This window comes from Acanthochromis polyacanthus, chromosome 21 (assembly GCF_021347895.1).
Source record: "Acanthochromis polyacanthus isolate Apoly-LR-REF ecotype Palm Island chromosome 21, KAUST_Apoly_ChrSc, whole genome shotgun sequence".
Taxonomy (NCBI): domain Eukaryota; kingdom Metazoa; phylum Chordata; class Actinopteri; family Pomacentridae; genus Acanthochromis; species Acanthochromis polyacanthus.
Genome location: NC_067133.1, coordinates 17,895,543 through 17,918,362, shown reverse-complemented (window position 1 = coordinate 17,918,362; position 22,820 = coordinate 17,895,543). Strand labels below are relative to the sequence as shown.

Here is a 22,820-nt window from a genome sequence, read left to right as displayed (position 1 = left end):
GTTGTCCTTGCAAGCTGTTGTATTTTTTCGCCATGTCGAGTCTCATAGTGGTGCCGAAGATTAAATTCCTTGCTTGCATGCACACAGGTTTGTCATTCACCTCAGTGAACGAACGGGAAGTGGTCCATTTGTCTTGGAAAATCCTACACTTTATTCTTTGTTGACAAAGACGTCTTGCTGATGAGCGTGCCAGGGCCAGCAGAAAAGCAGGTAAAAATCCCAATGGACAAAATGCCACTGACAGACCCGGATGCCGTACTGCTGCCACCTGCCGCGAGTGCCGAGTGGCGGTGCTGCGTCACACCGTCCGCTCCGAATGAGACAGAGCGCCCCCAGCAGGCAATGTGGGAGCTGCAGTTTGATCAAACAAATGCAGTAGTAATGTAGGTCATAGTTTTGTTTTGTTTTTAAAATATTTTTGGATATAGATGTATTCCACGGGCCGGGTCGTGTGTCCCCTTTCGCACACAGATTGAGAAGATTACTTGTAATGTATACTGTGTGTCCGTAGAATACATGTGGGCAGGCACACCTGTGCTCTAATCATGGTGTCTAATCAGCATCTTGATATGGCACACCTGTGAGGTGGGATGGATTATCTCAGCAAAGGAGAAGTGCTCACTATCACAGATTTAGACAGATTTGTGAACAATATTTGACAGAAATGGTGATATTGTGTATGTGGAAAAAAAATTAGATCTTGGAGTTCATCTCATAAAGAAATGGGAGCAAAAACAAAAGTCATCTGATTGGTCGATTTGTTCTTATCTGACCAATTTCTCATTGGTTGGACAATTGCCAGCTTTATTTTCACAAGGAGAAAAATGCTAGATCATTAGCCTTCCTTGATGTCTCCCTTATTCTTGGTGACAGAAACATTTTTAGACAGACATTTGTATAGCTTTAGGAAGTATTACCTTACTCATGGTACCCTTTACTCTGACATGGTTGCCTCTGGCCGATCTGCTGGAAAACATCTACCAGCATTTAACCACCACCATGTTGGACTGTGGGTGTGGTGTTCTTGGGACTGAATGCTTCTCCATTTTTTTTTCTTTCTCCAAATAAGAACCATGTCCCAGGTGTCAGAACAACTCGATTAATTTTTGTCCCATCTGATCACAGATATTTTTTTTGTTGCCTTTCTGAGCTTGTCTAGGAGACATGGGGTCCTGTTTGATCATCTTCAATGAACACCAACCTTGTGCAATGTCCCTTGGAAGCCAGAATTGCTCAGATTCATCAGGGTGGCTTTAGTGGTGCTCCTTGGAGTTTTCCTAGCTCTAAAACTACTACCCTTGCCAGTGCTTTATAGGATTTTTTACAATGTGAAACTCCCTGTACTCTTTGATTTTGCTTTGCACTGTGACCACTGTGACCTGAAAACACGTGAATATGACCTTATAACCTTTCCTGATTTTGTGAGCAGCCACAATGTACAACCCTCATAAAGAGTCAAATGAAGCACTTTGGTTTTAACTCAGGTTTACACCTGACTATAGAACAACTGCAATACCTCCCAAGATGTAGTTGATCAGAACGCTTTAAAATATAGGGGAAATTATCAGAACAAATTGTTAATTTACAGAAACTATTTGCAGCAATGCCAAGGAGAATAAATCATTTTGGATGTGGCATTTCTGGTTAAAAATGTAAACAATGAAGCAATACTTTATCTCATGATATTTTTAGATTGCTCACTTTATTTCTTAAAGTAATCACCGAAAATTACAATATATTGTATGTCTGCATTAACACTAGTTCGACTGATTTATTAGTGCAGTTCTTCAATATAACCACCAGGGAGCAGTAATCAGCTATGATTCAAATCAACAACGTGTCACAATCAATTCACCTGGCATACCAACAACTTTTAAAAATAAAATATTTTTATGTTTTCATGTCAATATTTTTTACCTTGAATGTATTTTTTTACAATGTCCTTGAATGCATTTTTTTTAAATGGCGTGCATCAATATGAGAGAATATGACGTAATATTTAATTGGAATAACATATCTTAAGTTTTATTGTCTTTGCTTTTAGAGTTATTTATGTATAGTCTTAGTGTTTCTTTTGCTTGTTGTTGTTTGTTTGTTTGTTTTTAAAATATATTCGTTGCGTTTGTACATCGCAGTTAATGAGGTCAGGTGTAAATCTTCTCAGCGGATGTTGACTCTCCTCCTCGGAGCTGCTAACGTCAAACAACTTCATTTGTACCGCGGGCGGAAGCGGCTTCACCCACAATCAGGTAATTCAGCTTTCAGCACACTGGCAGCTTCATTACCTCCGTCGAGACCACGAACATTGGTTTTCTACAAACTTCTCCATGTTTACTCTTTTAATGTGTCCATATCTGACCGCATCGTTAGTCTGTGGTTCCTGTGTCAAGAATGGCGACGCTAGCTCGTCAGCTAACGTCAGCTAGCTAGCTAGCTAACAAACATGCTTTTCGTGTTATTTTGCTGGAGCTGAACAAACAGGCCGTTGTCTTCGAGTTGCCAAACCAGCAGACCACAAGCTAACACTGGCTGTTAGTCGGCCTTGATCCTGTTAGAAGACCTGGGAAAGGGAAATTGTGTGTGACTTGCCAATTAGCCAACACAACTAGCATCACTCCGCGTTATCTCTCCACAAGCTAGCTACTGTCTTAGTTTGTAATGTGGTCGTATGGAATTCTTAGTTTTGATAGTAACGTAATTTTTTGTCAACATTAACGCTGGCTTTCCTTTAAACTACATTACGTAACTAATTTATTCATGGTTAGTTGTGCAACTAGCTTTGAGCTGGATTATGTGCTACGGGATTAAAAAAAACATCAGCTAGCTAGCTAGTTGGTTAGCTGAGGGACTAGCAGTAAGTTTGATAAAAATGCTTTCCTTTGCAACAAACTTGGATAAGGCTTGACTTTTTAAAGGAAGGCGGCAGCAGTAATATTTGGCATTTTGTGATGCTTCGCTGTTTATATTTCTTTGACTTGAGAAAAGTCCGATGTCGTGGCAAAAGTGATGGTCTGCTAAAAAGCAAACGCTTCTTGTGAAGGCTGTGTTACCTTGTTGATATCAGTCGTTGCAACGTTCAAATGCTCAAAACTTGGAGTGCTGGGAAAGCAAAAGTTAGTTTTTGTGACACTTAAATGCTCCCACTGGGGAAAAAAGAGATGTTTGCAGTGTATATCAGGCCTGATATTGTGGAGGATCATAGGCAGCACCAAAGTGGTGTTTGGGATGTCTAAGCTCTGTTTGTTTGACAAATCTAACATCCTTGTTTACACACTGCAGTGAAAGATAAAATAAATATATTAAATATTTTCATGATGTTATTTTGGTGAAATAATAACATCTAAGTGATACTGTCAAGGTTGCAACCACTTTCATCAGGTAGAAAACTACATTATATGAGAGAGTCATATGATAATTACTATTCTAGTTGAAACAAATGGATTGGTTAGACTCTAGGGCACTGAGGAGGTACAAAAATATAGAGAAGTAAGGCTATTTGTTTCAGTGTAAGCAATCTGTTTTTGACAGATAATCACTTTTCTCTCCTCACAACAACTGACAGTCACAAAAGTAATAATATTACTTGTAGTGATAATATTGAGCATTGCACTGAGTTGTCAAATATGTGTACTTGTAAGCATTTTCATTGTTCAGATGTTTCTAATACTACAAATTCTAATACTACAAAAAGATGTAGTAATTATGAATTTTGATCATATTACAGGTTGTGGAACATTCCCCAGGCTCTTCAGGTGGAATCTTTCTTTTCCCAGTAACATCAGGTAAGCAGTTTTTAGCCAGGTCTTTGTGGGTATCATAGTTGCTGATATGAAGCAATTGCAGTAAAAACTGTACTGTATTGTTTTGGTTGACGTTGATCCTGATCATACATCGCAAAAACTAAAAAGTAACCAGGAAAAAATGCAGCAGCAACTCTGTGACACAGTCTCTATTAAGTTGAATCAAAATTTTTCCTTTTTTCAGAGTTTTTCTTAGATCGTGTGCTCCGTGTTCTGTTGTTGAGCCCCTGAGTGCATCAGACACACATTCAGTCTGTATAGATTGGTATACAAATGTAGCACCTCTTATGGTTTTCTCAGATAGAGAAGCAGAGCTGTCACTAGAACATGTCCCACCAAACTGAAAGCACCTCTGTGTGTTTCCTGTGCGAAAAACATTTTCTTTCCCAGTTTCTTAAATACATGCAGTTGCCCACTGCCTCTTTTTGCTGTGGACAGATTGCCGCATGTCACCATTGCAAAGGAGTGCAGTGCAGGTTTTAAAGTCCTAAAATTACAATTCAGAATTTCCTTTATTCTTTTACAGTGTACTCGGCCATCACTTGCATTATTTAGCCACTGTGAGAAAACGACTCTTCCTGTTGGAACATGAGCTCTGTGACAGGAGAAAGCAACTCTCCCTTGTATTGTAGTGATGTCGCAACAGTTGCTGTTGTAGCTTCTTCCTTTGTTTTAGGGCTGCATAATATTGGCAAAACTGACTTTGTGATATTTAATTTATCTGTAGTACATATTGTGATCAAGAAATACAGAAAATTTCACCAGATGGCTATGAAAACCTTCTGGAAGGATTAGAGCAGTTTTGTAGAGCAGAACATATGCACAGAAAAAAAAGCCATTTGAACCTTTTTTTATGTGGTGTAACACTGGAAATGACATCTGAGATAGTTCTTTGTTTTGAATGGCATTTACATTTGGCTTTGTGCTTGTTGCTTCATGTGGTGGGAACAATTGCAAATTCCTGCCCACAGAGTAACTGTACTTCATCTGTTCTGTGGCTAAAATATTTCCATACTTGTCATTCCTTTCAGAAAACTCATTTTGTTCAAGAACCTTTCAATCAAAGAACATTTTGCAATTTTAGACAAACTTCTTCTATATTTTAGTAATTAAAAATTAATCATTTCATACAGCAATAAAAAAAGTTGTTAAATGATGTGTTTGAGTTGCGTTGCCTTACTTCACATTTTGCTTCCTGTGTTGTAAGTATTGCATACGCACACATTGCAATGTCTGTGCTGAAACAATACATTGTGCAGCTTTAATTCAGGACCTATGAGGTAGGTATAATTTAATCTTGAAGATCCTTGTGTTAATGCCCTCTTTACTGTGCTGCTGATCATCAGTGTTCTCAAGCACTCATTCTAATTACCCTGGTCAACTTTTACTGACACCACCCTGCCTCACAATCAAATGTTTTGAATTTTTAGATTCTAGGTTGAGTTTTTCTTCCAAATGAAGTGTAAATGTAAACAAACAGATTTGATGTAGTATTATATTAACTACTTGTTTGTCATTTTCTGTAAAGCCATTCACAGCCATGTTTTGTTATTTTACGCTGAAATGTAGGAAATACTGACATAAACCAGTTCTACAAAAGGTGTTTAACATTGTCAGTCAGAATTCTTCATTATAAAATGGCCTTCATTTCACTCAGTTGCTCTGGAAGTTATGGCATGTGTTCAGACTGACATCAGCAGATACACTGAGTACTTCATTCGCCTCTCTGTCTGTTGTTGGAACATTTTTTGCCTTGGTTAGAAGTCTGTGTCAGAGAGTAATGAGCCAAGGGACTTAAACTGTGTATGCTGTCTGTTCCTCACAGAGTGAAAGTCGACTTATAGAGTTGTGAGTGGAGCTCACGCGACCAACCCATCTGCCAGTTCAGACATTTGGCCAGTATGTCCAACGATCCTCCCCCTCCGTACCCCGGAGGTCCCAGTGCCCCCCTCATTGAGGAGAAGAATGGACAACCTGGTAATACATCTAAACATGCAGGATTATGGTGACCGTTATAAAGCACCTACAGACACAGTGTCGGTACTAACTGATATTCTGCATTCAGTCTGAGATCACTTCCAACAACTAGTGCACTTGAGACTGTTCTCTTTGTTTAGCCCATTCTAGGGCTGGGCAATATAACTGACAAACTCATCACAGCAACATTTTTCACATCATTTTAAAATGATAATTTGCTGTGAGTTTTTAATAACCTATTTTTAGAAAGACACAAATGGGGAAAAAAACTTCATTTTAAGTAGCACTTTGATGTATTTATTAAGGTACACAGGAATAGTTTTAATGGTACACAACAATGGAAAAACACATGCAACTAAATGGATAACACATAAATAAGGGTAAAACAATTAATGTGTCACGAAACCTTCAGGTGCACGCTTGTAGTTTGTACATATAAGCAAACATTGTGTTTTCAGTTTGTGCTTTCATGGCCTTTTACATCTGATGCATTCAAATGGAAATATCAAGTTTTCTACAAACAGATTTCCGATTGTATTGATTCTGGCACATATTACTACTGTTTTATTGCCCAGGCCTCAATTAGTGATGCGCACGATTATTTGACTAAATGCCGCTCCCTTCATTTTTCTTCCATCAGAAATACTAGTCACTCAAGCTAACTAGTAAGAATGTATTAATGTCACTGTCTGGCTAGTGTGGATGTACGCCAGGATAGCATGGCCTGGTTGTGGGTGGCTGTTGCTCAGCAGCATGCTGCCAGTAGGTGGGCTGCTCTCTCCCTCTTACTACACTAATGTCTGGATGATGTAAATCAGCAAGGTGGAAAGTGGGACAGATGACACCTGCTACAGCCACTGTGGTTGGCGTGGCACCATTTTAGTCTAGAAAGTGAAAATGAGGTCAATTGTTAGAATAAATTGGTTCATAACCACTCAGTGTATGTATGTGAAACCTGCAGGGTATTATGAATATGACTGGTTAACTTTTATTCAGTGAGTTTGCCAGATATTTAAAATGCAGTATGTTTTGGTGATTGAGGTTATGCCTAATCTTGATTCGTAATTGTTTCAAAGGAGTATGTTTTGTGAATTTTGCATCCAGGTTGGTCAATATGTTTTAGGGTTACCCACTGTTTGATTTTTGGATAATATTTTCGTAAGCTGTGATGATTACAGCTCCATTACTATCAACATTAATGATCAAGTCCTGACTCTGCTTCTGAGCACCCATTTTTAATTGTGATTTTGTAAGATGTAATAGCATTCATTCAGAGTTTGGTTTCATATGAGACGGAGATCTTAACCTGAGAAATTTGAGACGTGGGGTGACACTGATCTCAGTGAACAGCTTGGATGACTTTACTGTACTTGCTGGTGTCATAATCCTTTATGACAGCAGCAAGCTCCTGCTTGAATGTAAACCACAACAACAAATAATGTGATCGCTTTCAAGGTGCCCCTGTTGCAGTGACTATAAATGCATGCCTTATTGATTCCGTAGTGTTTTACCTGTATGTCAGATGTGTTATTGTACTCATTTATTTGACAGCAAATAACTCGGATGCTTGACTTGAAGTGGTGCAGAGCTGTCTTTATACAATCCTTTCGCTTTCATGTTTGTGTTCTTTCAGAAACCGTAAGAACTGCTCCACCACAGGGACAGCCCTTGCCTCCAGACTATGGTCCACCACCCTATGAGGCCCCACAGCCGGGCTTCCTACCCCCTCATGTCCCTGGAGAAGGGCCCATGCCCATGCCAATGCCGCCGCCACCACCAGGTGCTGCACACTGTCAGCAGATATAAATACAAGCCTGTGATTGGCTTAAATAATTATCAGAGCAAATGTGTTATTGTGTAATTTCCTACATCTAGAGTCAGTAAATTTAATTTGGTTCATGCTTCTGGATGCTTGATATGATCCAACCCACTATTTAGCATTTATCAGCTAGCTGTTTACCAGCTAGTCGTTTACTTGGGCTTCAGTGCGAAAATCAAATTTGGGGAATAATAAGACTAAAAGCTAAATGGCACTGCCGTGCTGGTCTTAATTCTCAATAGATTAGGCAAAACTAAGTATGTTTTTGCATCGATAATTGGCCTTTGTGTTAGTATGTGTATTGTTGGAGCTTTAGTATTGTGCAGTGCATAGATATGCGTGTTCCTCAGTGAATCATAATCCTTACTGCAAGGTCAGTCCAGCCCCTACCATTTTGCCTATGCTTCAATCCATATTTAAATTCCTTCTGTGCAGGTGGTCACTACCCACCCCCACCCGGTCACTTTCCTCACCCGATGCCAGGGCAGATGGGTCCTGGTCCCAGCCACTTTGTCCACATGGGAGGTCACACAGCGACCGTCCTGGCTCCTCCAGGAGCCGCCACCACTGTGACCGTACTGCAGGGGGAAATGTTCCAGACCTCACCGGTGCAGACCGTGTGTCCGCACTGCCAGCAGGCAATCATCACCCGCATCTCCCACGATGTCGGCCTCATGAACACACTCTTCTGCCTCTTCTGCTTCTTTGTAGGGTAAGTTCATCACAGGTTAGACATGCAAAAAGCAGGTCTGATAGCAAAGTGCCTTTGGCCTGACATCTGCTTGCGGTGGATTTTTATAGCCTCACACACACTGTAAAGCAAGTTACATGTAAATGCCACAGCAGTTCTTATATGCATGGGGCTCTTTTAACTAAGCGTGACCCTAAATAATGAATATAAATAAACAGTAATTGATTAAAGCCACTGAGGCTTACCCTCAGACAATTACAGAGCTGCTCATTAAACGTTTAAAGATATTTTTGTGTCATCTAACCATTGCGCCATTGTCATTTTCATACTCAATGTATGGAGCTGACCTTTCTGTAGATACAGGATAAATGGCTGCACTGCATTTAAGCGTCATTTCAGTGGTTATGCAGCGGTCTATTAGTCAGTGTTCTTTAACACCCCAGCCACAATCCGATGGCTGTGATTAGTTCAGCATGTTCTACACAAAAAAAAATCTAAACAAAAAATCGGTATTTTAATACAACCCAGCCAGCATTCAGTATAATTTATAAGTTTATAGGATCGTGCTTTGGTGAAATAATTTTTAAAATGATATAATGATGAGTATAGTAGCTAGTATACTGAAATGTCAGCGTTTAAAGCAAATGTTTCTTTGCTAAAATCTCCTCTGTCAGAGGACAGAACCCATGATCATGTCAGTGCTCTGTTAGTTCACATTTCCAGCCTGCTGTCAGCATTCCGAATCATGAAAAGCAAGTACACCTGTTTAGGGTGTGATACGATCTGAGGAAGACGATATATATTCTGAATATGCCGATATCTCGCGCTGATACTCTTAACATACTTGTATAATCCTATCTTGCATTATATGCATAATGCTCAATGACCTCCATGACAGTAGTATCCAAATAATCAAGCTTATTCATTCAAACCCAAGTAAACAAGCACATGTTGCATCAGTGTAGCTCAAGTTAATGCTGTTTCCCAAGCTATGATGACATGTTGTTGACGAGAAATAGTTAGATTTTGTTCTCCACTGAAACACACACTTCCTCTTTTGTCAGTGCTGGATAACAGTACAGAACCATGAGCAGATGTGCTACATATTTTGACTTTCTGTTCCTCATTCACAGGTGTGATCTTGGCTGCTGCTTGATCCCCTGTCTGATCGATGACCTCAAGGATGTGACACACACCTGCCCTTACTGTAAGGGCTACATTTACACATACAAGCGTATATGCTAACCACCGACAGCTGTATGCTCCAGAGACATGTACATGCACACACATAAACTCACAGCTCCTCCTGCTGGTAGTTACAGGCTTTCCCCCTCATTTTTGCAAAGTGTTGTGTAGCCCTCTTAAATTGTAAGTGCAGTTTTCTCATGAGTTCACAGAATATTTACTGTATATATCTTTCAGCATACTTCGTTCATGTATAAACATGCATTTGAAATGTACAAATCTCTGACTGAACTGCAGAGAATGAAGGATACAAAAAGATCTAGAGACGGATAGAGAGCAGGCACACAAGTGCATCTGAAATAGTAAAAAAAACTCTGGAAAACAGGCTTCTGATGTTACGCATGTGAATGAGAAGAAAATTACTTACAGGTAGCCTCAGTTAGAGAAAGCTGTGAAAAAAGCCACTTTATTTGAGTTCATCTGTGAATTTTGCTCAGAAGCAAGTGTATTCAAATATGCTTGGTTTGCACCTTGTTTTTTTTTTAATTTCACATATTTTATCCTCTCTTTTAACAATACTCAGAACTGTGAACATTTTTGTCTGTGTCTGCTTTGTTCTAACAGACCTTGTTTTTCCTTTTTATCATAATAATCACTTCTTGAATGTGAGAGAATTAACCATTTTTCTTCTCCGTAAACTAATGACTTTGCTTGTTCGGGAGTTCCCAAGGTTGATGTTACTTGCTATATTTGGGCTTCAGTCAGTAGTCACAAAACGTTCAGTGACTTACTGTTCTGCTGTTATGCACTAATGCCCTCCCTCCATGATGTACTTAATTTTGATAATGAAGTCAACGTATGCACTTTAAGTTGAAACTTAGATTTCCCACTGATATATTTATGGAAACCTTAACCTTGGCTCATTTGTTGGAGGAATTAAAAAATAATCTCAAGAGTAAGAGCAATGCAGAATATGGCATTTACTTCTGTTTTATGTTTGCTGAGTTCCATTATAGTTACACTTATTTGGAATATAACAGACTTGAAGTGGCTTTAACTGTTACTGATGGAGAAACACTGGATGACATCTCAGTGATTGTTTGTCCTCTTGCAGGCCATATGTTGAGAGTTCTGTGTGTCAATCTGAAGAAGCACTCCTACTAAAAACTAGATTACCCTCTCATGTATGTTAGACATGTAGTTAGTTTAAAGTAGGACAATATATTGACAAATTACAACAGTGGCACTGTCATAACATTCAACCTTTCACTGTGCGTCAGCCCGCTAAGGTTACTACCATTGCTCAGATGCATGTTAGATAACAAATACAGATGTCTCTTGACTGATAATAGTGAGCTGTCTGCTAAGAAAAAGCTTCAAATAAATGATAAACTCAAGACATCTTACAAAAAGACATTGTGATTCCACTCAATTTGATACCAATCATTGTTCCACCTCAGCATGTCTGATCCGTCAGCCACCGAGCGCAGTTTGTCTGCATGAGCCACACATAACAAGTAGTTCTCACTGGCTAGTTCCCTGAATCTATGTGCATTTGATTATTTTTTTCTCTCTTGAGGTTAACCGAGCTGTGCAAGAAAATCAAATCTGAACTGAAGGATTGCATTGAAATTCTAATATGAAGTACTGTATGCCATTGTTGTGGATACTGCTGGTCTGCATTGCTCTAAATGTCTGTGAAGCGTATAACTATGTAAGTCAAAATTTGTTTGACTGTTGTATACAGGTACTATTTTATCAATAAAAATCATTAAGGAAACTTTTTTTTATTGCATGTAAATATCCAACGTTCTTCAGCTGTGTCTACACACAAAGCAGAAACTTGAAATTCTCACACACACAAAAAAAAAAATCGATAACTAGAAGTCCATAGGTCTCAATCTCTCCATCGATGTCCACACTGGCCATTGCAGCATTTGTAGAAAGTTGTCATCGGTTCATCTGCTGATCTGGTCTGAATCTGCATGAAATACGCCCGAGGATGCTCACACTTGGGACATTTTTCTGTAATGGAGGCAAAGTGTCAGTCTGGATACTGGGGTTTGATGTGTGCAGGCTTTGGCTAACTGGTGAGAATGGGATTTCCCTACATGCACTTGATGAATTTGATAAGATTAGTTACTGAAAATGAAATCTGAATGGGCTGCATGAAAGGCTGCAAAACGTCAGTCTGCCCTTTTTATTGTCAAAGTGAGAATAACTGGGTTTTTAACAATTACACATGAATACTTCTACTGAATCTACCTTTCTTTTAGATCTGAATGGACGTAAGGGCATAGAATGGTTTTGGAAAACTTGACGTGAAGAAAACCTCTTACATGCTGTATACAGCTATAACTTGCTAAAAATCTGGAATTTTAAAAAGCTGAGACATTACCTGATGTTTTAGACGACACGCTAAACTGATTTTTTTTTTTAAATTTTGGATGGATATAGAATGGTTTCAAAATACCTAAGGAGAAAACATCTCTTCCATGCTGAATGCAGCTACAGCTTGCTAAAAATCAGGGGTTTTTAAAAAGCTGAGTCTCACAGATTGACTCACAATAATAACCCAGGAATCATACATGTAAACAGGGGCAGGATGAACACTCCCATTTTACTGCAGTCTTTCCAGGAAACACAGTACAGATCATTACAAAACTGGTGGCCAGCATTGCAATAATGTCATGAGAATGATGAGTTTTTTACATTCAACGCTCTAAACTGAACTGAACACTTGTAAACTGGAACCTACATGCCATACATTTGTCTTAATGTCACTTACCAGCAGTTGAGTCCACGTTTTCCCACGCTGCAGCTCCACCGAGGACATCATCCACCTCTTTTAGTTTGGGATACTTTCTGTTATTTACCTGTGGGACATTTAAAAAAGACGTCAGAAAATAAACATTTGTGAAACCAGGAGCAAAATCTCCATTGTCTAAAGTACAACGCAGTAGCAGGGACAATGAATTTAAAGCGTAATGTTTTGTCGTAGCTCGCCTTTCTTGTGATGTTGTGTACGTAGGGACAAGTGTTGCACGCGAATCTCAAGCACTTCTGTCCTTCCTCGACAATTAAAACATTCCCACAGGTCGGACAGAAAAGAAGCATATTACCAGTGAATTATTTAGTCACTTATTTAGAAAGAAACTCGGTTAAAGCACTCTATTACGCAGAGTTAATGCATTGTTTTAAGAGTCTTTTCTGTAAATTTTCTCTCGCATGTGAAGCGGCGGAAAAGGAGCTGATGAAAATGAGGTGCTTCACTTTTTACAGCTCGGTGGGAAACAAAGAGGAGGGGCGGTTTTCTATGTTAAAGAAAGACCACTCAAAAGTATTACGGTTTGAACGTAATTTTAAAAATCAACCCACTATATAATTGTTTTAAAAAATGGTAAAGCAGTACATGAAAATGGATATTCTTTACACTAAGATGTCTACTGATATGCATTATCCCCCCGGTATGTAATTTGTGCAGCACATACTTTGTTTTCTTCCGCAGTTTCTTTCCGCGAGATAGTTTTCAGTTTAGGGCGTTTGTTTGTCGTTTCATTTTTGTCAAAACTAGTTTAAAATTAAGCGTTGTGGGTGTTTTTAAAAAAACATTTTTTCATCGTTTGTCGTCCCTTTGTTCAGCGGGTAAATAAGACCTCCGTTTGTTGGGGGTTTTGGTTCCTGGTGATGGAGGAGCAGCAGAGTCAGAGCTCTGCTTTGGATGGAGGAGGACAGTCCGTGAAGGAGGAGGAGGTGGAAAAGGAGAACCTAACAGACATAGCAGCTCCAGATGACGAAGAGGAAGATGAGGAAGCTCTTCCTCATTCAGAGATCCTGGACATTTTCGAGGAGGGACTTGCTCAACTCGTTCAGGACCCTTTACTCTGCGATCTGCCAATTCAGGTGTTCAGTCCATCACATGCACATGTACAATTTATACATACAGTGACCTCCAACCGTGGAGCCAGAGTGATGTTTTTGATCTTTCAGACATTTGAATTTGAGATACAGCTGTAGCTATTTATATGCGGAATATTCATCTGAAAATGCTGAAGCCAAGGCTTTAATTCTGTTTCATTTCCGTGTTTTGATCTGAAATTCATATGCCTAAAGTAGGAAAACCATCATTTTCACTCTGTTGACAACCCATTGAAGAATACTGTATATCTTACTGTGTTTAGTCAGTCTGGAGATGTATTTACAACTTCACTGAAATCCACCTTTTGAGTATTTTTGTATTGCTTGGAGTGTAAAATGTCACAAGAGCAATGTGAACTTAAATTGATTTCTTTGTCTTACACACTCACATACATCATCGCATAAGAAGAAACCCTTAAAACTTGAAACAGGAGCCAGTAAATGTTTTTGCAGTTTTGCTTGTAAAGACGACTGATCTATTAATCATTTCAGCTCGCCTGGTCTGGGAAGGCTTATCTACCAGACTTGTCCTCATACATGTAGAAGCAAACAACACCATCAAGGACAGTTGTGAGAAATACTTTATGTATATGCTGGGCTAAGGAAAGACATAAAAATCTCAGAGTATTTCTGAATCTGGATCATCTTTATCTGCAGGTGACTTTGGAGGAGGTGAATTCTCAGATTGCTTTGGAGTATGGCCAGGCAATGACTGTCAGGGTTTTAAAGGCAGATGGTGAAATAATGCGTAAGTGTTGTCTTTGGTTATATTTTAATGTTGGTTTTTTTTTCATGTCAACGTTGCTGCACAACTTATACTAGTACTTATATTTAAAAAAAATAATTATTCTTTTAAATGTCTCGCCCTAAGCCATAGTGGTGGTGCAAAATGCTACCGTCCTTGATTTGAAGAAGGCCATTCGCAGATTCATGGAGCTGAAACAGCAACGAGAAGGAGGAGTGAAGCATGTTAGCTGGTAAACACATTCACAAACACAAGAACATCCATCTATCCATCGTCTATACCTTGCTTAATCCACATGTAGACAAACAAGCACACTCACATTCACACATACTGAATATAGAATAACCAATTAGTCTCTGCATGTTTTTGGAATGTGAGAGGAAGCTGGACACGCATGCACAGGGAGAACATGTAAACTCCATGCAAAAAGATCCCAGGCCCAGGCCAGGATCTTGCAGTTGCAAGGCAACAGGGCTAACCACCGAGCCACTTGCAGCCCGACAGACGAACTTAAAAAGGAAATTGCATTTTGTTTTATTTTTTTACATCACCATTATTTGCTACCTTTCTTTTTTTTGCTTTTTTACAGGAGGTATGTTTGGAGAACCTTTCATTTAGTATTTCAGGGCGAGAAGCTTGAAGATGACAGGATGAGGCTTAGAGAGTAAGTATTTAAAATTAGCACCTCATCTAATTATGCCAACTCCAACAACATAGTTTAACTATTTCTTCTTTGTCTTTGATTTTTTTGTTTTTGGATCTCCAGCTATGGGATCAGGAACAGAGATGAGGTGACATTCATGAAGAGACTCAGGAAAAAGTGAAGTGTTTCCTCATCAGGAGTAAAAACCTCTTTTCCTGCTATGTGCACCAGTGCTGCTTGTATCTTTGATTTTTGATATTTGAACTGTTGTTTGTTTGAGATCGCTGTGTCATGAATATATCTTCTGCACAGACATCTGTCTAGAAACACTTTTTTACAAACGGTGCTGCCTCTCAGAGAGGCTACTTGTAAATAAGATACCTGGACTGTGTCCTGTTTTTTCTCCCAATGCACAGTGATTTTTATATAATTGTCTGCAATTATTCAAATAAATTACAGTATTTTCATTTTGCATTCACGTGTCTGTGTTTGACTAGGGCTTGCATCTAAACGAGTGTTGTGCAACATTTTCCAAAGAACGAGCTGATGATTTGAATATTTCCCGATCAAAGTGAACACTACTCCTCTTGTTGAACTATCATGCAATGTGACCTGTACGGGATACGGCTGGAGCAGCGGAGGAAATTCGGTAATACAGGCATTTTTTCTTTAATGTCATATTCTATTTAATGCAGTAGTTTTAATCAAAGTGTATGAAGTTTTTGTTTGAGATGAGTTATGAGAGTACAGAGCACGAAAGTGAAATTGAGATCCATGCTTTTTATGGCTTCAACTAGCTTCAGGGGAAAGAAATCCAACTATATTTTTTCAAATGGATTTCTCACTTTTCCCCTATAAAAAGTGGGGACATCACTATTCTTCTGTGCTGACTACCTGCACTACACTGTAAAAGATGAAAGCTTTTAAAACATTTTCTGAATTTTTGAACATTTTACAGTTGTTTTGTTATAATTAAGATAACTACTAAAATCACAGTAAAACACATTTAATTCCATGTTAATCATAAAAAAAGCAAATACAGGCCAAAGCTATAAATTATGTACCTATCAGTAAGCTGTATTTTTACAAAGGATAGTTGATTTTTTTCTTTACAGTGTGCGACTGTAAAATGACACTGTTTTACTGTATTTACTGTTTCTTAACATATTTCTTCTGGTACACATGCTGCTAGACCTACTTTTACAGTGTATTCTTGAAGTGAACCTAACTGTGTATTTATTTTTAAACTACCTACACGGTAATTTTTGTGACCCAGTGCAACCATTCCTCATTTGTTCCTTAAGTCAACGGCTGGGAGTTACTATACATTTGTCTCAAGTAAATTTGTTTTTATTGCTGATGCTTTGGAGACATGCAACGTTTTTCGTCACCCATTCACTGTTTTGGCCAAATTCTTATCTGTGTAATTAGCAATAAAAATGCTGCTGATTAATTTTTCACATGGGAGAGAATTAAGTAAATCATACATATAAACAGATATGACAGTAAAGAATTGTAAGAATTAGAAATCTGACCAGGTCAAGTGTATTTCCGAAGCATAACTATATAGTTTTAGTGTTTGTAGAAACTATTCAGAAGCTCTCAGAGTTATACAGGTACACATTACACATATATACAACTCCAATGTGCAGTATTTAGTCTAAATATGTGAAAGAACTGATGCTAGAGACGCCTTCAAAGTGTGATAATTACATCTTAAGACAAAAGGAAAGGTAAATGTATGCACTGTCACAGCCAAAGATCACATCTATTATAGAAGTAGTATTTTAGATGTGTTTGAAAAAACATTTTCGGTGCCCAAGAAATCCTTAAATATCAGTCCTAACAGTGTAAAAATGATCCAAAAGACTTTACTTCCCTTCTTCCGTCTTTCAGCAGCTACCATGACTTCTTCAGACAGCGAGCTGAACGATCTATCTACAGAGCTGAAACATGCTTCCCTCAAAATGCAGCAACTTCTGGAGAGGAAGAAAATTCTGTGTATATTCAAAGAGCTTAGGAATCGTGCGGAGTTTGGACAAACAGGTGATGTGAAAAACAGAATGCAAGAAAACGTTTTTAGATGTTTTCTGTCTTAGACAGTAAACATAACATGCTTTTCCTCATGTCTCTGCTTTCTGTGTATGTTGTATATGTTCTCCCAGAGGAAGCATTTTCAAATCAGAGAGAGATCGATAGCATTGATGTCAGCCTGAAACAGCTGAGCGACAAGAAGGCTGAGCTCCAAACAACCTATGATAACATCCTCAGTGCCAAAGAGATGACAAGCAAGAAAAGTGAGTCCCAATTTTGTTGCAGAAAATCAATGCTCCATCACGTTTCAGTCAACATAATTGTTCTTTTCTTCTTTGTTAGAGGTGAGTTTCAGCTCTGATCAGAAGATTGAGCCTATTGTTGATGTTTGTGGGTCCGATGTTTTCTATGTTGAAGCTCCACCCACCTTTGCTGGTAAGTAGTAATCTACAAATATTCACTTTAACTGTTCAGATTGCAGATTTTGTCTTAACATAGCAACACAGAAGAGATTTATTAGCAAGGCCTTCACAGGATTATCCTTGTCGGTGGAATAGAGTAGAATGCAGGGGCTGCTTAAGCTGCTTTTTGCATTGATCAGTTCATAAACTATTCATTTTTCAGATCTAATGTTAAAGGATACTAGATTTTTGTCCCTGCACACCTGCAAGTTTTTTTTTAATGACACATATTACAATCTAGATTTTATTTTAGGTGTATTTTGTCTTCTTCACAGCCCCTACAGTGATTCTGGACCTGGAAAACCTTCCACCACATCCATGCAGGACGCAGTGCCCAGAGTGCCGGCAGTTCATCATGACAGAAACTTTCAGCTCTGTGAGCAGCCTGACCTGGTTGACGTGTTTATTGACAGCTTTTATGGGGTATGAAACCCTCTTCTCAGGCGTCTGGCCAAAAATTTGCATGAAAATATAATCAGACCTTGTTGGTCCTGTTTCTGTTTGTGCAGCCGGTGTTGCAGTTGCATGCTTCCAGGTTTACTGTCATTTTATCGTCTTCCTGTTCCTTCTGTTACAGCTGCATTGCTGGTTGTTGCCTCATTCCCTTCTGCACAGACAGCTTCAAGTCCACCACACACAGGTGTCCAAACTGCCGCACGTCGATAAAAACGCTTAAAAAGCTCTGAGAGAAAAGCAGGTGGGGAAATATTGAAGCTCAGACTGAGGAGACGTTGGACTTCCAGTTCCTGGTGATGTAGTCGTTGAGCACTATGAGACTCTTGCAGAGTTCATCTGTTAATATGCAGCATGTGCTGAATATCAGTTGCTGAGCAGGGGCGGATCCAGAATAATTTTAGTGGGGGGGCACAGGGAGGATACAACAGATATTTTGGGGTGGGGAGGGGCACCGAAAAGTTGTAAGAAAAAATGAAAGCTGCTACTGACCTCTCGCTTTTACAAACTATTTTCCATAGGTTTCTTTTTTTTTTTTTTTTTTTGGCTCTTTAACCCAACAGGAAAGCTGTATATGACCTTTTCATTTTGGACTGTTAACATTCAAATGATGATGGACTTGTTTCCTTGTTTATGTGAATTACAGCATCTTCAGCGGCAGCATCTGCCTGTTATGTAAAACTAGTAAGCTCAATGACAGTATCCTGAGGGCAATTAAGTGACAAATATTGTGCAAGAACAGCACTGTTACGGCCACCAGTATTGGTGTGCCGTCTTGTTTTGAGGTGGTGTTTTGTAGGGCCTTTGTTTGGGAGTAATTTGTGTGTGGGTTCAGCTGGGGCTTTTTTGCAGAGCCTTTGGAACCCCAGCTGCCAGCCGTTTCAGCTGATGACGACCTGCACTCCAGTCTGGTTCTCCCCGCCCTCCGGCCGTCCTGATTGGGCCACCCTCCAGCTCCTCCTCCTTCGACCAACCAGAGGCACCCAGGCACCACACCTGGCACCAGCCTGGTACTTTGACCAGTCCACCCTGGTGCCTCTTTACATTGTGGCTCTGTATTGTGGTTCTGTGTGGTCTTTCGGTCTGGAAGCACTTGTGGTGGGTGCTACAGACAACTTCGACCTTCTGTTGGCTTTAGTTTAGTGTGGAGCCCTACATCTCAGTGGAGATTGAGGCTCCAATTCGTAGTTTGCCAACTGTGTGTAGAAGGCACTTTGTATTTTGAGCTTTTGTGAACTGTGCTCAGTATGTACACTTATTTAGAGGCACCAGTTTTGTTTAGTTCGTTTTGTACACCATTTTGTATTAGTTTTTGTAACTGGTGGTGGGTGTTGCTTCTGTAGTTCGGTTTGGCTAGGGAGTTTAGTTGTTTTCTTTGTGTTTAGCTTAGTTACAAACTCTGTTAGCCTTCGTTATGTTTTATTCCGTTCTTTGTTTTAGCAACACCCACCAGTCTTGTGTTTTATTGTTACTTTTTGTTCCTTTTACTACTAAGCAATAAATCCCTTAACCTAAACCAACACCATCTGGTTATTTTGTTGCATCCAGCCAACCCCTGGAGGTTGGATCGTAACAAGCACTATATACAACCCTGTCAATTTCCACTTCTTAGAATGTTTACTGACAATTATCACATCTAAAATAAGAAATAATATTCTGTACTTTAAGCAACTAGTTCTCAGCTGTAAACCAGAAACATCACAGGGTTCTGTATACTAATCAGTCTAAATCAAAATGAGTGCTACCCAATACACAGTGAACAACAACAATCTGTACCCTTGATCTGTGGTAAAATAATCTGAAATGTTCTGTGCAGTAATGTAACTTTTAAAATACAGTAAGTAGCTCTCCATACATTTAATAGTAAACCTGAGAACAATAATAAACAGTAGCAATATTCCATATTCTTCAGTCATTTAATAGTGCACAGCTCAGCAAACATCATAGTGTTCTGCATAGAAATCACAAAAAGCTGCTCTCAGTAATCTTTTACAGTGAGCAGATGTTCTTGTGTTGCAGGTACATGGTCCAGACGTGGCCATTGGTCACTAAAAAAGACAAAAACTAATATTTTCAGCTGAACTAAAGACAGACTTTGTGATTTTTCTGCTCACATGTTGTGTTGTTGTAAACTTACTCTTTCAAATAAATAGCCTCCTAACACCCTGGAAACCAGTTTTTGTCCTGTTTTTGTGTTGCTTGTCAGCGACACTAGACAGCCGGGTCGTAATGTTTTTTGAGCAGCACACCATACTATGATGTTTTTACAGTGAAGGTTCTACTATGGAACCAGTTTGACATGTTCAGGTGTTCTTTGTGTGAAAACTCAGAGATTCCAGGTATCAGAAGGTGGTTTTCATTTGTCTTTGTTAACTTTCTGTTTCAAATTTAAACTAAATTTGCTTCACTAAGCCAGCCCTCTGGACTTCCAGTAAGCTGTGTTCCTATTGGCTGTCCAAGTGGCTGCTTGGTGTTATCAGGAACACCTGAGCAGTTCACTGTCTTCCTGCCTTATGGCTGCAGTCAATCGTTTCCTCTGCTTCTCTTCACTGAACTGAGTTTGACTCTGTCGCTTTAGTTTGTTTTTTAGGTGTTGACTTGCAGCTTCCAGCAGTAAAATCGTCTTTAATGTGTTTCTTGGTGTGTTTTAGGGCTTTGTACTGGATAGTTGTCTTGGTAAATGTGGTTCTTTAGCCACAGTTAGCACATGGTTCTAATGTGTGCAGTGATTAGTGGGTTTGGTGCAGCTGAGTTGTGCCTTTATCTTGGCTGTAGTGAGTCTTTGAGGTTTTTGGTCAGACACATTCTGTATTCTTGTTTGTGAAGCAACGTTGATTGTCCAGAAGGTAAGAGTTCTTGTCCTGATTCTCTGTTTAAAGAGATTCTCTGGTAGGCTGCAGGAGACTTTAGTGTTTGGATTGTGCTAGTTTACTTTTTGTACAGTTTCATTTGGACGACTATCTTGAGGCCCCTCCATGTGGTTTAGTGAGGTTTTCTGTAACAGTTCTACAAAGCAACCTGCAGCAGAAGAGACTTTGAGAGTTTTTAGGAAGTTCTGGAGACCAGACTTTAGAGCAGCAGAAACATTTGTCAGCAGTTTGAGCAGGAGAAGGTGAGCTTCAGAGTCGAAATGAGACGGAAACCTTCTTGACCCGTGTGGTGAGGTCCTGTACCAAGAGTTTGAGCAGGTTGTGAAGAGTCTGTAGTTCTTTAGTCTGAAAGCACCAGAAGAGTCGACTCATTAAATGAGAAAACTGGAGATATTGTTGGTTCTTCTGTTACTCTGCAGTTTGTTTCCTTAGACTGAATGTCAAGTTTCTATTTAAATGATTTATCGTGTGAGCCCAAGAAGACTTCAATAAACTCCGTCCATCCCCTGAACACGTTTCATTACCATGTTAAATCTTTTTTTTTTTTTTTTTTGAGTTTTGATCGTAGTTTTAGCATAGTTTTTTTTCTCTTTGCTTGTTTAGTTTTGTCATCTGTGTGAAAGGTGTTAAACCAATAAAGTTGAATTGATAAACTGAATAACTGACTAACTCATGATTTTGACAACAGAAGTATTTTCATTGTGATTTAAAGGGTTTGTTTCATTTCTAAGGTTGGGGTTAAAATCTTGAAAGAAAAAAGATTAAAGAAATAAACTGCATTAAAAAAAGCAAATAAATCAAAGGGGGAAAACATTTAACACAATACAATTTTTAAAGAGAATTAAACATTAAATACAATTAAATTATATTAAACAAAAATTTAATTAGATAATTAAAAATAAGACACAAAATGTAATTATGAAATTAAACCTATTAATCATTAAAGGTGAAATATTTTATATAATTAAACATTTAAAAATATAATCAAAGAATATTAAACATTTAAAAAAACATTCAGATTATTAAACCTTTAAAAAGACAACATTTAATTAAAAAATTAAATGTTTAGTTTGAAAATTAAATCTTAGACAATAATACTTTAAATATGAGTTAAACAGAAAATACAATGAAGCATTTAAAAAGAAAATTAAACATTAAAAGGTGGAAAAACATTTAAAAAAAAAAACCTTGAACCTTAATGATTTAATCCAAAAATTAAAGGAATTTTTTTCAAACAAGCCAATAAAACATTTGAAAAAACAATTAAACATTAAAAAGACAAAACATGTCAAAATCAAATCAAACAATAGAAAATAAAAAGGTGAGAAGAGCAAAACTAAATATTTAAGAAGAATCAAACTAAAGACAAGACATTTGAAAAGACACCAATTAGACTTTAGAAGATCAAATTAAACATAAGAGACAATAAAACGATCAAAAAGAGCAAAAACAGAGAAAGGTCTTAAGCATTTTCTTGTCTGAAATGAAAACATCAAGTTGTTTCTTCAAATATTTCCTCTTTCTGTGTTCTTGGTTTGACCGTGGACAGATTTACTAAGAACTCATTTAAGAAAACTGCTTTCCAGATAAAGTCTACGCATCGTTGAAGGCATCGATCAAACTAATGTTACCTTCTGATCTCCACAGACTTTATTGAAACAAAGTTTGTTCAGGATTTCTAAAGAACCCACAGGTGAAGATCTGAGAAGAACTCAGATCAGTGGTCTAAATGTGAAATCAAGACTCATGGTCACAAGTTTTAAGGCTTCTGTTAACCAGAAAGTTCAAACTAACAGAGAACTGCTCAGGAACTCAGAAGATATCAGTCCTTTGACTGTCTGAAAGTTAAATCTAACAGAGATCTACTGTGGGACTTAGAAAATTTCAGCCCTCAGACTGTCTAAAGGTTCAAAGTAACAGTGAACTACTGTGGGACTTAGAAAATTTCAGCCCTCAGACTGTCTAAAGGTTCAAACTAACAGTGAACTACTGTGGGACTTAGAAAATTTCAGCCCTCAGACTGTGTGAAAGCTCAGGTCCTGAGGACTCGGGAGGTCTGGATTCTTTGGAAAGTCTTGGAACTGAGGGTTCAACCCTCCAGCACAATGGCTGAAGTCCAACCCCCTGAGAAAAACGATCAAGACAAGACTCGAGTTTCAAAAAGCGTGAAAACGACAAAAAATAAATGATAAATGTGCAAAAAAGAAGAATTTGTATCTGAGTG

At 38.6% G+C, this 22,820-nt stretch overlaps 4 protein-coding genes across 6 annotated transcripts; 3 read left to right on the top strand and 1 right to left on the bottom strand.

Moving 5' to 3' along the window:
* The first annotated feature begins 2,128 nt into the window (after window positions 1-2,128).
* Window positions 2,129-11,252, top strand: cdip1 (cell death-inducing p53 target 1). Of its 3 annotated transcripts, none has more exons than XM_022195130.2 (6): window positions 2,129-2,249; window positions 3,725-3,782; window positions 5,626-5,777; window positions 7,411-7,557; window positions 8,032-8,308; window positions 9,421-11,252. In XM_022195130.2, the coding sequence occupies exons 3-6, from the start codon at window positions 5,702-5,704 to the stop codon at window positions 9,530-9,532; spliced, it is 612 nt and encodes a 203-aa protein (XP_022050822.1). In that variant the 5' UTR covers window positions 2,129-2,249; window positions 3,725-3,782; window positions 5,626-5,701; the 3' UTR covers window positions 9,533-11,252. The 3 variants fall into 3 exon arrangements, with proteins under 3 accessions (XP_022050822.1, XP_022050823.1, XP_051797090.1); XM_022195131.2 differs by lacking the exon at window positions 2,129-2,249 and adding an exon at window positions 2,286-2,308; XM_051941130.1 differs by lacking the exon at window positions 2,129-2,249 and adding an exon at window positions 2,378-2,576.
* polr3k (polymerase (RNA) III (DNA directed) polypeptide K) lies at window positions 11,244-12,738 on the bottom strand. Its single transcript, XM_022195132.2, has 3 exons — window positions 12,479-12,738; window positions 12,261-12,348; window positions 11,244-11,497 (listed from the first exon to the last, which is right to left on the bottom strand). The coding sequence occupies exons 1-3, from the start codon at window positions 12,587-12,589 to the stop codon at window positions 11,370-11,372; spliced, it is 327 nt and encodes a 108-aa protein (XP_022050824.1). The 5' UTR covers window positions 12,590-12,738; the 3' UTR covers window positions 11,244-11,369.
* A 210-nt stretch (window positions 12,739-12,948) lies between these two features.
* On the top strand, window positions 12,949-15,245 carry snrnp25 (small nuclear ribonucleoprotein 25). The gene is made up of 5 exons (XM_022195135.2): window positions 12,949-13,375; window positions 14,048-14,138; window positions 14,262-14,367; window positions 14,725-14,799; window positions 14,902-15,245. Exons 1-5 carry the CDS (start codon window positions 13,160-13,162, stop codon window positions 14,957-14,959), a joined length of 546 nt encoding a protein of 181 aa, XP_022050827.1. The 5' UTR covers window positions 12,949-13,159; the 3' UTR covers window positions 14,960-15,245.
* Window positions 15,246-15,277: 32 nt separating this feature from the next.
* LOC110951870 (uncharacterized) lies at window positions 15,278-19,242 on the top strand. Its single transcript, XM_022195133.2, has 6 exons — window positions 15,278-15,427; window positions 16,675-16,824; window positions 16,944-17,075; window positions 17,155-17,247; window positions 17,549-17,696; window positions 17,851-19,242. Exons 1-6 carry the CDS (start codon window positions 15,379-15,381, stop codon window positions 17,957-17,959), a joined length of 681 nt encoding a protein of 226 aa, XP_022050825.1. The 5' UTR covers window positions 15,278-15,378; the 3' UTR covers window positions 17,960-19,242.
* The last annotated feature ends 3,578 nt before the right edge of the window (window positions 19,243-22,820 follow it).

Bases quoted from the DNA above. Each gene is read 5' to 3' on its own strand.
- cdip1 (XM_022195130.2), top strand. From the start codon at position 5,702: ATGTCCAACGATCCTCCCCCTCCGTACCCCGGAGGTCCCAGTGCCCCC. The intron at 7,558-8,031 runs GTGCTGCACACT...CCTTCTGTGCAG, and splicing joins AATGCCGCCGCCACCACCAG to GTGGTCACTACCCACCCCCA. The intron at 8,309-9,420 runs GTAAGTTCATCA...CCTCATTCACAG, and splicing joins CTCTTCTGCTTCTTTGTAGG to GTGTGATCTTGGCTGCTGCT.
- polr3k (XM_022195132.2), bottom strand. From the start codon at position 12,589: ATGCTTCTTTTCTGTCCGACCTGTGGGAATGTTTTAATTGTCGAGGAA. The intron at 12,349-12,478 runs GCGAGCTACGAC...AATGTCCCACAG, and splicing joins TACACAACATCACAAGAAAG to GTAAATAACAGAAAGTATCC. The intron at 11,498-12,260 runs GTAAGTGACATT...CCTCCATTACAG, and splicing joins AAACGTGGACTCAACTGCTG to AAAAATGTCCCAAGTGTGAG.
- snrnp25 (XM_022195135.2), top strand. From the start codon at position 13,160: ATGGAGGAGCAGCAGAGTCAGAGCTCTGCTTTGGATGGAGGAGGACAG. The intron at 13,376-14,047 runs GTGTTCAGTCCA...CTTTATCTGCAG, and splicing joins TCTGCGATCTGCCAATTCAG to GTGACTTTGGAGGAGGTGAA. The intron at 14,368-14,724 runs GTAAACACATTC...GCTTTTTTACAG, and splicing joins GGAGTGAAGCATGTTAGCTG to GAGGTATGTTTGGAGAACCT.
- LOC110951870 (XM_022195133.2), top strand. From the start codon at position 15,379: ATGCAATGTGACCTGTACGGGATACGGCTGGAGCAGCGGAGGAAATTC. The intron at 17,076-17,154 runs GTGAGTCCCAAT...CTTCTTTGTTAG, and splicing joins AGAGATGACAAGCAAGAAAA to AGGTGAGTTTCAGCTCTGAT. The intron at 17,248-17,548 runs GTAAGTAGTAAT...TCTTCTTCACAG, and splicing joins AGCTCCACCCACCTTTGCTG to CCCCTACAGTGATTCTGGAC.